This window comes from Trichosurus vulpecula, chromosome 2 (genome assembly GCF_011100635.1).
Source record: "Trichosurus vulpecula isolate mTriVul1 chromosome 2, mTriVul1.pri, whole genome shotgun sequence".
Taxonomy (NCBI): domain Eukaryota; kingdom Metazoa; phylum Chordata; class Mammalia; order Diprotodontia; family Phalangeridae; genus Trichosurus; species Trichosurus vulpecula.
Window position 1 is genome coordinate 363,275,619 of NC_050574.1, and position 14,452 is coordinate 363,290,070.

At 36.7% G+C, this 14,452-nt stretch overlaps 1 protein-coding gene across 1 annotated transcript in view; it reads left to right on the forward strand.

Annotated features, from left to right (window-relative positions):
- The window catches only part of LOC118837175 (ABI family member 3 binding protein), a 201,554-nt gene that overhangs the window by 150,976 nt on the left and 36,126 nt on the right, over positions 1–14,452 (forward strand). The window contains exons 49-51 of the mRNA XM_036744133.1: positions 6,681–6,731; positions 8,049–8,111; positions 13,640–13,720. Coding sequence (XP_036600028.1) covers positions 6,681–6,731; positions 8,049–8,111; positions 13,640–13,720 — 195 coding nt within the window. The remainder of the gene's footprint in view (positions 1–6,680; positions 6,732–8,048; positions 8,112–13,639; positions 13,721–14,452) is intronic.

The window sequence follows — 14,452 nt, forward strand, 5'->3', positions numbered from 1 at the left end:
TGCTCCCCCCCCCAAAAAAAGGTACTTTGATCTTCCTATAATATATAGGTTTACATTTGTAAAATGGTTTCTCTCAATCGATGAGTAGATGAGCAGCATTTATTAAGTACCTACTATGTTTCAGGTACTGGGCAAGGCTCTAGGGCTACAAAGACCATAAAAAAATATGAAATCATCACTGCATTCAAGCAATTTATATTTAATATAAAATTGTAATACAATATGTACATATCTATAATATACACACATATGTATATAGTATATATATGTGTACATATAGAAAATAAATATACATGGAATAATCAATAAATTAAGGTAAATAATGACAAATACAAAATAGTTAAATCCGATGTCTTTAGTAAGGAAGGGCACTTGCAGTTGGGATCAGGAAAGAATTCATATAGAAAATGGTGTTTAAGCTGAATCTTGAAAGAAATGAGATTCAATGAAGTGGAGATGAGAAGGGAGTGTATTCTAGATTTGAGGAATGGCCAATGCAAAGGTGAGGAGCTAGAAGCTGGAATACCGTGTCTGAGGAACAGAGAAAAAGTCAGTTTAACTACCGGGCTATAGCGTATGGGACAAGGACAACTATATAATGAGGCTGGAAGCATAAATTAGGGTGACATTTTGAAAAGCTTTAAAAGAAGAGATGTTTATCACTGAGTCCCTAGAGAGTGGCTGCAGTTTAGTAAATAGGGGGGTGCTATAGTCATATCTCTTTCTACTTGAGGAAAATCACTTTAGCAGCTGTGTGGATTGGATTATGGAGAAATGAGTCAGGGAGACCAATTAGGGGCCCATTGCAAAAGTTCAGGCGAGGGGTGGTAAGGGTCAGAATTAAGGTGGTGGTTATGTGGAGAAAGGGGCAGATATAAATAATGTGGATGTAGAGCCAAGATTTGTAAAGCGTAAAAAGTTGAGGATAGTATCAAAGTTATAAACACGGGACATTGGAAGAATGTAGTACCCTTGCAAAAAAGAAGAAAGTATGGCAGAGGAGTAGGTTTGGGGGAAAAGACAATGAATTCTGTTTTAGGCATAATGACTTTGAGATGTCTCTGGAACATCTGTTTTGAAATTTCATATAGACAGTGGGTAAAGAGAGATAGAAGAAACACTGGGCAGGATATATAGATCTGGAATTCGTTTACACAGAGATAGGAATTAAATCCATGGGAGCTAAAGAGGTCACTAAGAGAGTATAGAGTGAGTAAAGGGCCACGAACAGAGTCTTAGGATGTACCCACCAGGGACGATGATTCAATAGAGAAGACTGAGAAATCACAGAGTAAAGAGAAAACCCAGGAAAGAGGAGTGGTCCTGAAAACCCAGAGAACAGAGAGTATTCAGGAGAAGCACAAGGTCAGCAGTGCCAAATGCTACAGAAAAGACCATAGTGTTTGGCAATTAAGAGACTATAACTTCAGAGAAAGCAATCTCCTTCCAGAGATTCCATCTGAGCTAAGTAAATGAAAAGTAAAGAAAGTATCACTTTTTGAAGACAGAACAATGAATGGGAGGGACAAAAGTCTGAAAACAGTCATTTGCCTTAATTTATGGGGAAAAAGTAACAGGCATTCCCCAACCACATATTCCTAGACAAGTGTAATTGTATTTTCCATTAGAATACTCATATAAATGTCTGACATTTCCCCCAAATAATCTCAAACTCACTATCATCCATACAAAGGTCAAAGTAGTGATCCAGAATTCCAAGCTTTGAGTTTGAATTTGAGTCTAGAATACAAAAATGGAAAGGAAAAAAGCTAATGTTGACTTATTAGCGAACAGGATGAATTGCATTTGGTCAGTCATAGGTGAACTTCTTTTCCCCCAAACCTCTTGTTTTACTTTTATCTATAAGATTGAGAACATCAGATCATCTTGGAAAACTTCTTCTATAGCATTACTACATAAGCAAATATCAATTACTGCATTCCTTTGCTCTTTGAGCTTTTAGCGCCCCCCTCCCTTTTTGTCTTAATTGTCTCACAGCAGGCTTGAGGTATGTGTCCTGAAACACACTCTAACATCCATCCTGCTTGTTCTTTGTCACACACTTCTTCCATCACCATTTCTGTTCATTTCTCCTCAATTCCCTCTCTTGAAATGCTTGGCTTTCTTCAAGGAGGCCTTTCCCTGTCAGATTCTAGTGCTACCCTGTCTATGACGATTTCCTCCATTAGAACGTAAGTTCCTCATGATAGCTTAATTCCCTGTTGTCAGCATCATGCTACCTTTTGTAAGCCTTGTCACATGGAACGTTGTAGCATTTGAGAATAATTTAAAGAATACTGACTTTGAAACTCTCAATAGATCACTTCAGTATAAATTTCTAAGTCTAGTTTCATCAGCTTATTTGTCATCTTTTTATTTTGCTGCATGGTACATGGAACAACATTGATCATTTCAAAATTTTGTTTTGGTTTTGGTTTTGTGGTTTGTTTGCTCTTTGGCTTATGATGGTATCATCTACCGAGGTTCATTCTCTTCTCTCCTATGCAGTATGTATATGACACCAGATTGAATCCCACAATTAAATGCGCTAATGTGGTTAGTACACAGCCACTCCAATCAGGTGTTTGCCAGATCATTGCCATGAGAAGTCCATTTGAAGTAACAAGTGTCTAGGATGTTGTTTTATCCCCTAGCCTCGCACAGATACTTTTGAATCTTCTTATTGAATTTCCTCGTGAAGTAATGCCATCTTAAAGAAGTTATTGATCAGTGGTTACCCAAAACTTTGGCTCAGTTGCCAGAAATTGACTTGTCTTTCCGTTTCCTCAGCTGCTTCTTGTTATTTAAATAGAACACAGTTAAAGCAGACTTGATTGTCATTGTATTGGCTGTTTATTTGGGTATATTTACTGTTTAAATGGCAAGCATATAAATAACCTCTGTATTTAGTAGTACTAGCTCTGTGGCCATTGTATTACAATGTAATTTTGGTTTTATCCTTTGCTTTATAATAAGCTTGTGCATTTATTAAACTGTTTAACAGGAGAAAAAAAGAATGTAAGTTCCTTGAGGGTAGAGACTGGTTTTGCTTTTTCTTCCTATTTTCAGCACTTAGGACAGTGTCTGGCTTCTAGCAAGTGCTTAATAAATGCTTATTGATTGGATAAGCAGTTTGGAATCATTGAAACAAAATGACTAAAATGTCCCTGTCTTTTAACCCGGAGATACCACTCTAGGCATATACTCCTGCCTCAAAAAAAAAAGAAAGAAAGAAAGAAAGAAAAGCACCATATTCACTAAAATATTTACAAGAGCACTTTTGAAAAAACAACAACAAAAAATTAAAACAAAGTATATGCTCATTGATTGGGGAATGGTTAAATAAGTCCTGGCGCATTAATGTAATATAATATTAGTGTTATTAACAACAATGGGATGAATACAGAGAAGCATGGGAAGACATATGTGACATGATACATAGTAAAGTAAGCAGAAACAGGGACATTATATTGAGCAAATCACTTAATTTCCCTGAGCCTGTTTCCTCATCTTTAGAATGAAGGGATCATACTAAATGATCTCTGAGGTCCCTTCTAGCTCTAAATTTATGATTCTATGCAACTGAATGCCATGAAACTATAATCATTTGGTTACCAAAAAACCCCAAGATATGAGATGGCACTTCCCTTCTTTATGTGCAGAGGTGGAGGGCCAGGGTGTGGAACACTACAGTTAGTTTAGTTTAGTGGAACTGTTGGAGGGTTGGGGGTTGTCCTCATTCTTTGATATAAGGGATGGCAATTTCAGAGTCATAATGGAAGGAACACATTGGGGAATGTAGGTAATGTAAAAACAAAAGATAAAATGTTGAAAAAAGAAAAAGATCTAATATGCATTGATAGAAGTTCTCCACCCAGAGCTTCTTACACTAATGAAATCATAAGTCCAGACAAAAATATATAGGTATAATATCAATATACTATAATTTAATCAGTTATAAAGGTTCTTTTCATCATTTTTGCATTACAAATAAAGTGGCTATGAATATTTTTGTACTTATAGGTCCATTTTCCCCTTTTTTTAATCAAGCATGTCTCCTCAATTTTTAAGATAATATCTTAGGAATGGGATCATTTGGGTCAAAAAAATATGATTGGTTTTGACCTTCAAATTTTTGTGTTTTCATTAAGAGTAACTGAAGTACAAACCAATAAAATCATTATGGAGCATTTTATGCCCTGTACCAGTGCATGCGTGTGTGTGTGTGTGTGTGTGTGTGTGTGTGTGTATGTGTGTGTGTGCGCGTAAGTGTCTCCATTCATTTCTCACACTCGTTTGGAAAGACCCAAGCTAAGTCTATAGGGACTTTCAGTAAGACTCTGTTTATTTTGGACCAAAATATGGCAAAATTCTACATATCAAAATCTTTACTTTAAAACCTTAAAAATGGGTCACAGTATATTCTATTTCACAGGTTTTATTTATGTGTGTACATTTGACACATCTACTGCTAATTTATGAGTATATATAAATAACTACCTTAGAGTATGTGAACAAAATCATCCAAATGATGGAAGTTGATTTTATGGTTTGCAGGAAAAATTCTTTCATCTTAGCTAAATGTTTGTCCACAAAGTTGATGGTAGGAGGCAGCACCAAGTGTAGTGGGATAAAAAGCTTTGAGTTTGGAATTAGGGGACTTGGGCTCTAGACCTAGTTCTATAACCAACTACCTAGCGACCTTGGGCAAGTCAACTAAAAAGTTGGACAAGATGATCTCTAAAATCCTTTCTGGCTCTACCATTCTGTGATCCTAGTTTAAAGTGGGTAGGAAAAGTTATGGGAAGGAGTTCACAGTAGTCAAGTTAACTGGTAGAATTGTTCTAGGAAGAAAATAGAATTTAAAATACATTTATACAGCAGTAATCTTTTTTTTTAGGTCTGGGAAGCTTTGGATTGCCCTTACAAAAAAGTAGATACTTAATACAAGCTGAGTGGAATTTTAAAAAAAAAACTATAGTATTAATACAGACAGAGGCTGCACTCATAAAATGTGATCTCTTTGAAAATAAAATAATGCCAATTATGAGCCACAGTTAGATTTTACAGAAGTTAGATATTAGATAAAATTTTCCACCTATAGTCAAGCTATTACAGCAATTTATTTTCCCAATGGAGATCAGGCAAGAGAGAACAGGGCCAACTGGAGGCAGAAGTGTGAAAAAAGCAAACATTTTCAAAAATGACTTCAGCTTTTCTCTTCTTCACCCTTTCTGTACCTTGATGGGTCCCCCTTATCCATCTCCAGGCACTACCATACACCTATAGTGTTCATCCTACTACTCCTCACCAGTTTGTGACTTATTGGAGAGAATATTTCTTATTATCCCTGAAATCAACCCTAACCTCTGGCCAACCCAGAAAGAGAATGTTTTTTCCAAATATTAGAACCTAGCAGAAACCCCAAAGTTCTATTATTCAAACCGTCATTTAAGTAGATTCAGTTTCAAGTTCAAATTTAAAGTAGCACATGATAATGTGCTTTCTATGTTCAAAGAAGAAAACTTTCTTTTAAAAGTCATTGTAATGTCATTAGTCTGGGCCAAGAGCAAAAAAAGCTATTTTCCAAAGTAGCTGTTTCATTTATTCAAAAGATAACCCAGTACAAGGTATATTGGCTTATTTTTATCTCCATTTTTCTGCTTATTTAAGGGTTATCAACCCAGTTTATTTAATTCTTCAGCAATACATACAAAGAACAGCCTGGAGCCAGAAATTCATTTTTCTTCATGCTAGAAACAACTTTGACTAATTGTTTCTCTAATTCCAGCAAACATCTGGACAGACTATTAGCTGAGATCACACGTTCTAATGAATATGAACTTGCCTACCTAAAAATAATCTTTCTCCGTTTACTATGAAGGGAATTCTTTCCATGCCTCTCATTCAGAATACTGATGGAATGGATGAAATATTTGGTTTTTTATGTCAAACATCTCGTCAGGATAACTTGGGTTCTTTGGTTTGTTTGTTTGTTTTGCAAAGAATTTCACTAATTGAATCTGAATCTCTTGCATCCATTACAGGAATAGCTTACCTCACCCATCCTACTTGTATCTCTGGTTGTTAAGAGTTGATGTAAAAAAAAATTCTTATAAGGATTAGCACATTTGTGTCTGTAATTTGCATACTTTAATGGAGGGGAGAGGGTGGGAGGGAGGGAGGAAGGAAGGGAGGGAGAGAGGAGACAAGAGACAGATCTAAACTATTGAAGACACAGAAAACCAACTTCCAAAATCCTTGGCACTTTCAAATGGTTTAATATTAAAAATGAATATGGTATTATTAGTGAAAATAACATTAAAGAAGATATATGACCATCTGCTTGGCCACTGAACCCTAAGGACCATAGGGCTTCTCCATCTGACTTGTAGCCTATATGTGCCGTCTCCCCACAGTCGAATGTGAGCTACTTGAGAGCATGAACTGACTTTGTATTTATTTCCTCAGCACATAGCACAGTGCTTGTCACGTACCAAGTGTATAACAAATGCTTTTTCATGCATTCATAGATGTAGTGTGGAGGGCATCAGGAAGAGATACCTCATTCTGTTTCCATGTAGCATTCCCATCAATTGACTCCCTTTGGACTTACTCTCTTCCCTTTGGTTTACATGAGAGACTTCACCATTAAACATGAAATCTGTTCTCTGTTTCAGCACCAAGTAAAGTGTACACTACTACTATAAAGAGGCAACCTGTCAGACTTCGTAAGTTGTGATTGTTTTTAATCTCTCTCTTCTCTCTCTCTCTCTCTCTCTCTCTCTCTCTCTCTCTCTCTCTCTCTCTCTCTCTCTCTCCCCCTCCTGTTTTCCCCCTCCTCCTTTCTCTCTTTTCCATAACATGAATGCTTGCATGTTATTCCAAAAGCAATACATATAGTCCAAATCCTTTACAGATGGGTAAAGTGAAGCACTGAGCAGTGGTCCCGGATTTCATAAATCATTAGTGTCAGGGGTGGGGCCAGAAGCCAGGTCTTGCCTGATTCCCAGGCCAATGCTTATTCTACTCTATTATGCTCCTGCTGTAGGTATCTGTTTATCTCCTGGTTGACCTAGGGTTTTAAAAAGCAATTGCTTTTTCCCCCCAAAAGAGCACCAACGGACCGCTTCTATTTCACTTTTAGAGTAACTTTAATACGGTCTTGTGTGCATGGCAGTACTAACACTACTCCAAGGATGCTTGGTTATATATAATAAGAATAGTTAACAGTTATTAATTTTAAATTGCTTTGTAATGACAAACATCAGAACATACAAAGCTCACACTACATTAAAACTTTTGGGATACCCCCATAAGAGAGCTCCAAACTCCAGATTTTCTATCTGCTTCTTTTCCTTCCCTCCTAAATAAAGCACCATCTTAAAAGAAAACAAAAAGTTAGAGCCAGCCACTGGGCAATTGTTTGGATCTATTTTCATTTAAGTACTATTTTCTTTAAAAGATCTAACAAAGTACATGTTCTAATTGTCTGACTGGTAAAGTTCCTATTTTCCATTTTAACACTCTTCACACAGTGAAAATCTCATAATTTTTCAGGCATTATATAAACTGTTAGCTGGGTCAGTGGATAAAGCACAAGACTTGGAAGAAGGATGATCTGAGTTCAAATCCTGTCTCAGACACTAGCTAGCTGTGTGATTCCGTGCAAGTCACTTAACCTCTTTGTGCTTCAGTTTCCTCATCTGTAAAGTTGGATTAATAATTCCATCTACCTCACAGTATTGTTGGAAGGATCAAATGAGTTAACATACATGAAGGACTTTGCAAAATGTAGAGGAGTATATAAATGCTAATTTTAAAAAATAAAAAATATATGGAAACAATCAAATAAAATAATTTCATTATTTCCCTAATGTTATCATAAATCACATCAAATCCAAGATATATATATATACAATATATGTGTATATACAAATCATATATATATATATATATATATATATATATATATATATATATACAAGTATGTATATGCATAGATATATGGGGAATACTGAGCAATTTAATTCCTGCTTTCTTTACAGCCAAAAACAGGACAATTTCAGGAACTGCCAGGCCTAAACCCAATGGAATTTCACAAGAAACAGGTAATGATCCAAATGATGCTTTCTTTTAATACTAACTAGAAGAGTCATTGTCCAGTCTGAACAATTCTGCTGAATTTCTATGTCAATTTCCTTGGAATACACACACACACACACACACACACACACACACACACTTTATGTGAGGTGGAATCCCAAAATCTGCTGTTGTTTGTATGACTGGAATTAAAAACTGAAACTAATCAGAGACAGAAACTTCAGAAATCATAGAAATGGGACTCAAAACTTTTTGAAATTAAATCCAATATGGTAGAGATCATGTTCATTCCCAAATGAATTAATAAACAAGAACACTTCCCCTAATGTTGAAGCATTTTAAGTGATCTTAATATGGGAAATATAACAAATGGCTTTGTTTTGAAGTATTAAGGTATCATGTTGGTCTTGACAATGAGAACAAAAAAAACCTCTTTTTTCCAGTCTATAATTCTGAAAGTTTGCATGTATTCAGTCATTCAACAAGCATTTATTAAGTGCTTACTATGTACCAGACACTTTAGTAGATTCTGGAAATAGAAATGCGAGAGCAAAGAAAGACAATCCCTACCATCAAAAAGCTTACGTTCTAATGGGGGAAGACAAACACGAAAACAGAATCCAAAAAGTAGGTGGGGATACAAAGATATCTGACCCCATGGGTTCCTGGTGGGAGAGTCCAGAGTATAGCCTGGAGAGCAATTAGACATGGCTGTCTTTCATACCCTTCTTAAATGAAGGTTCCAGAAAAGCCATCTAAGCAGAGGGAGAGGTGGGAGAGGTAGTATGAAAGTACTCCCAACCTGTGAATTCCAAGATTAGAGGTTCAGTGTGCAGCCTAGAGAGGAATGGGGTCTGAAAGGGGTCATTGAATATGTATGTGTGTGTGTTACGTGTATGTGTGTGTGTGTGTGTATATATATATACACACACATATATATAGATAGATATCTATGTGTAAGTGTGTAGGTACATACATATATACACATTACACATATAAATACACAAAAACGTGTATATGTATATGTTGTATATTTTATATGATCTGTGGTTGTGGAAAAAGTACCCACACTGATGAAAATGCAGATCCTTGATGTATGGGGCAGTCTCCTCCCTTAGGTGCTGAAGTTACAACATATAAAGCAATAATCATTTTCTGCCTTCTAGGTAGAAGAATTTTTTCTAAGGCCTCCTCAGGCAAAGAGAACTTGAAGAATATTTTATTTTGCTTAAGAAAACTGATGTAAAAGTAACACATCTTTGGATTGGATTCTGATTCATAACTTCCTTGAGTCTATCCTATATTAATCACTGTTCCTTCAGGGTTACTTTCTAAACACTATTCTAGGATGTAGGTATCTGCAAAAATCTGCTGCTCCATAAGTCGACTATGAGGATATTATCTATATTATCTGCCCTTGATTCCAGGTGCTGTGACAACTGTATTTTATATCTTCTAGTCTCCTGTCATGAGACCACTGCCACTGTCTGTTGCCATATGAAGTTATTTTGAAATTTTTTCAAAGTGTGGTTTTTTTTCCCCTGTTCCCTGACTTATCTAATTTTATCTCCCTTATTCCTTATAGTATTGATCAGTCCAGGTCATTTAAATATGAATCAATTAGTTAAGAAGTGAGACCTGAGTTTTAGTCTTAGTTCTCCTTGTGTGACTTTGGACAAATCATGTTACTTCTCTGGAACTCAGTTTCCCCAATTGTAAGATGAAAGGATTCAATGTTCTCTAAAGTACATTACAACATTTTATCATTCTTCATTTCTCATATGGACTCTTGGAATCAGCTTTTGATTAATTTCCCTAACTCCTGTCTCTAGTCTGTTTTCTATAAAATTCATCCTTTATACTTCTGCCAAAAGCAATCTTTCTAATACCTACATCTGGCACTGGTACATTACAAATCACTGTAATATCCCTGCTGCTCCTATAGGAAAAAAAACCTTAGGGTTTCCCTATTGCCTATAGGGAAAAAAATAATAAACTCTCTTGGATAGCGTTCTAAGATTTCTATAACCTAGTTCCAATCTACCTTACTAGTACCATCTCATGGTTCTCCCCTTCATAGACTTAATGCGTCTGCCAAATTGAACTTCTCACTCTTCTCCAACCCTTCTTTTCCCTTTCTTCCTCCATGCCTTTCCAGCTGTTGCACATGCTAATCCTATACCTGAAACATAACCTTGCCCCCGTCTCTTCCTTTTGTCATCTTTTCTTTCCTTCAAGACTCTTCTCAAATAGGACTTCTTCAGTGAAGCCTTCATTAAATCTCCAAAGCAAAAGTTAACCTTCCTTCTTCACTTTCTGTATTTGGCCTGTCTTGTATAGTGAAGGAAAAGCTATAAATTCTCTCCTTTTGGGTTCACCATTTTCTCTCCTACAAGTTCAGGGCCCATAGCAACAGAGTTAGCCATGGGGCACTAGGAGGTGCTACTACAGTATCTTTTCATCCTCCAGTCCAAAGGAGAAGTCACCTTCCTCTCTTTGATATTCTCTTTTCTCAAGGTTTTTCAAACCCTACTTTCCCCTGGTTGCCCTGCTACCTACCTGACCACTTCTAAGTTATTTTTGCTGGCTCTTCATCCAGATGGCACCTACTACTTGTGGGTATCCCCTAAGACTCTGTCTTGGGCCCTAATCCCTTTTTCCTCTGAATTATTTCATTTGGCAATCTCCACAGATCCCATGGATTCAATTATCACCTCTATGCAAATGATTCTTTGATCTATTTCCTAGTCCTGAACATTCTCCTGACATTTTGTCTCACATCTCCAACTGCCTATTTGATATCTTGAACTAGATGTCCCATAGATATCTTAAACTCAACATGTCCAAAACTTAACTCATTGTCTTTCTGCCAAAACCATCCCTTTTTCCTAACTTCTCTTTGACTATAAAGGGTACCATAATCCTCACAGTCACTCAGATAGGCACCCTAGGTATCGTCCTCAACTCCACACACTCTCTGGCCCCATGTATTGGTGATCAAGATGGGCTCTTAGCACTTATTCAACCAAGTTCCCTTGAAGAGTTGTGGCCTTTATCTCCTCGATTAAATTAGGTAACTAAGGTGGGGCTCCAGGTGGGGCGGTCTGATTGTATCTTCACTCCCAAGTAGGCACAAAACCCCTAGCTATCAGGTGCTAAGTCTATGTGGATGAAGCCCTCAAGGTCCTAGGGCGAGGTGCTAACTCCAGAGCCAATAGTAAGAACTCAAGTTCTGGGCGCTCAGATGACGTTTGCTGAAGGCTAAAGAGTGCATAAAAAGAGAAGACAGAGCTATTTGCTTAAGGCTCTCACTCTTGGTGGTGTGCTGATGTGGAGACTCTGGGCAGCTGTAGTTAAGAGCCCTCTAGCTTGTGAACCTGGATGTTCAGACTGTGTTAAACTCTGGTAACTATGAATTGAAATTTTAATCAGGAAATTTTAATCTTTCTGTTGATGTTTGTAATTTGTATTTGCTCTGAAGCTCAGGGTGCTGGCTTTTTCCCCTGAACTAAGTGAATGATATTTGTATGCTGGATTAAATTGAGATTGTTAACCCTTTAACATTGCTTTCTTAAGTAAAGCAGATCAAAAGAACCTGGGCTTGCAACATTCTTGTTGTTGAGCTTGTGTTGGTTTTTCACCCCCACAGCAACTGCCAGCAGTTGTTATAGTAGGCTTTTATAATCCTTTAAAGGCTCTGAATTCTAGTCTCATTGGCCTTCTGCTATGATTCCTGCCACAGGATACCACCAAACATGTGAACTATTCATTTTTGTTATTCATTCATTACTTTCATTTTTATAAGTGGGTCAATGTTAGTGGTCTCTTAATTTGGAACTGGAATTATTTTTTGACAAATACAATAGAGGTTACTCTAGGCATCTTTGAAAGATACTCTGCCCAACCTTTGCTAATGGTCATTCATGTCAGGACAGGAGATGGTTTTGTAATGTATCAAAAAGTGAAGCAAAAGTTGTCTCATCCTTCTGGTAGGGCACCCACCCCAAATCAGAGTTTGTGTATTTAGGAAAGGGGTTAAGCAATAGCCACCACAGATCTGTTGTGGTCATTTAGAAGGCCTGGTATTGAGTAATTTATAGATCAATTTCTTTCAAAATAATAATTCACCATTCTGAGCTTTGCCAAACTTGGTTTAAAACCCATTACACTAAGAGCTTTATTTTCTGGCTGAGCATTGTGACTAGGTAAAGTCTCTTTGGGAATATTTTCAAGTTGAATTAGTCAGTACCAACTAAATCATACTGGAATTCTAAGGTTGTGTGGTAGCTTCTTTAAAAAAAACCACAAAATGTACCCAAGCATATTGGCTGAACATGACACAATTTTGCAGATGAAATCTTGAGAATACAGTTTAATAAGGTAATATTAAATAAGAAAACAGGCCAGGATAAACACATAAAGTGTGGTGGCGGGGGCGGGGGGAGGTGGTGAACAGGGAAATCAGATTCATGGAGCATTTGAGCAAAATCATCATAGATCATAAATCACAAACCATACAAAATGAACAGTCCAACATCATCATAGCAGCTAAATAAATGTTCATTTGGTGCTTTAAGGTTTACAAAGTACTCTGCATAAATTATCTATCTCATTTGGTCTTCAGCACAGTACTGTGGGCAGCTAGGTGGCACAGTGGATAGAGTGCTGGGCTGGAGTCAGGAAGATTCATCTTCATGAGTTCAAATCAGGGCTCAGACACTTACAAGCTGTGTGACCCTGGGCAAGTCACTTACTCCTGTTTGCCTCAGCTTCCTCATCTGTAAAATGAGCTGGAGAAGGAAATGGCTAACCACTCCAGCATCTTTACCAAGAAAACCCCAAATGGAGCTCATGAAGAGTTGGATAGAAGAGGAAAACAACTAAACTAAAACATACTGTGGAATCAGTCCTCTAGACACTAACATTCAATTAAAACTACAAAATCAGTGATACACACATCAGCTTTAAACTTTGGAAAGTGCTTTTCTCACAAGGTGTTGTGTAATAATAGTTCAATAGTCCATTTTTGTAGTTGAGGAAATTAGAAATTACCTAAGGTCCCAATGCTAGTAAAGCTAGTAATTATCTGAGTTGAGATTTGAGCACTGTTCTCACTCCAAGTTTGGTATTCTTTCAACTACCCAACATTTCATTTTCAAAAGTAACATCTATAAAAATCAAACATTCCCTTAAAGCTTGAATTCAGTAAAGATATCCAAACTAGAAAAAAAAAAAGTTTCCTAAGAATAGCTTATTTTTACCCAGATCAAAAAAAAAAGTTCATAAATTAAGTACTTTAGCAGTAAGAAAAAAACTATGCAATTCCAAGACTAAGGTCTAACAATGGATAAAAAGTAATGATATTTCTCAAAATTCAATGTAATGTACCCAAAGGCAGAAATAAACTGAATGATCTTAACAAGGGAAGTACAACATCGCCATTTATGCAAGAAATGCATAGTTGGCAGTGATTTTTTAAAGTTTCATTTCAGAATAAGTACATTAAACATGCATCATTACCTTCATTTAATAGGTTACACCAAGACAATCTCTGGAGATGTTAAACCTTTCAGTATCCCCAAAAATGTTTCACTTGATGCTACCAAAAAAACAGGTAAGAACAGGTCATGAAGAGAATGGGACAGTGATGCTTCAAGGTAACACAGTAAAGAATCTCGATTTAGTGCATATACTATAATGTGATACCATCTTAGGGAATGGCCTTAGGGAAATGATGCCGCCTCTTAGAGCTTTAGTTTTCCTTCTCTGTAAATGGGGGGGCTTAAAAAAACACCAGTTCTGGCTATCACAAAGTTATTGAGAAGATCAATAAGTAAGAGCACCATACAACTATGGGGATAAGAACTGTACCTGTGATTTCATTGGTAAAGAGAATTCCCAGAAGCTCCTTTTAATGGCAACTTCTCTACCATTTATAGGCTTACAAAGTTGCCTTAGAACCCCAAGAGATTAAGTAACATTTGTCCAAGGTCAGAAAGCAGATATCAAGGATAGAATTCCACCCCAAGTCTTTCCTGGTTCCAAGGATAGCTCTCTATCTACTATACAATAGGTGGCAAAATTATGTGTACTCCATATAATACAGATTTGGGCATCTCCCCACCCCCTACTGCAATCCAGTCCATCACCTCAAGCCACTGAACCAATACTAATGGAATATGTAAATGATGTAAAAATATTAGCAAAACATTTTCCTTTAGGGATGAAAATAGTCCTTCCACCAATTAGATATATAATAGCTTCTTAGGTTGCACCACTTTAATAATTATTTTATATTCAATTCTTTATTAACCATTTACTGGTATTATTTTCTTTTTTGTATTTA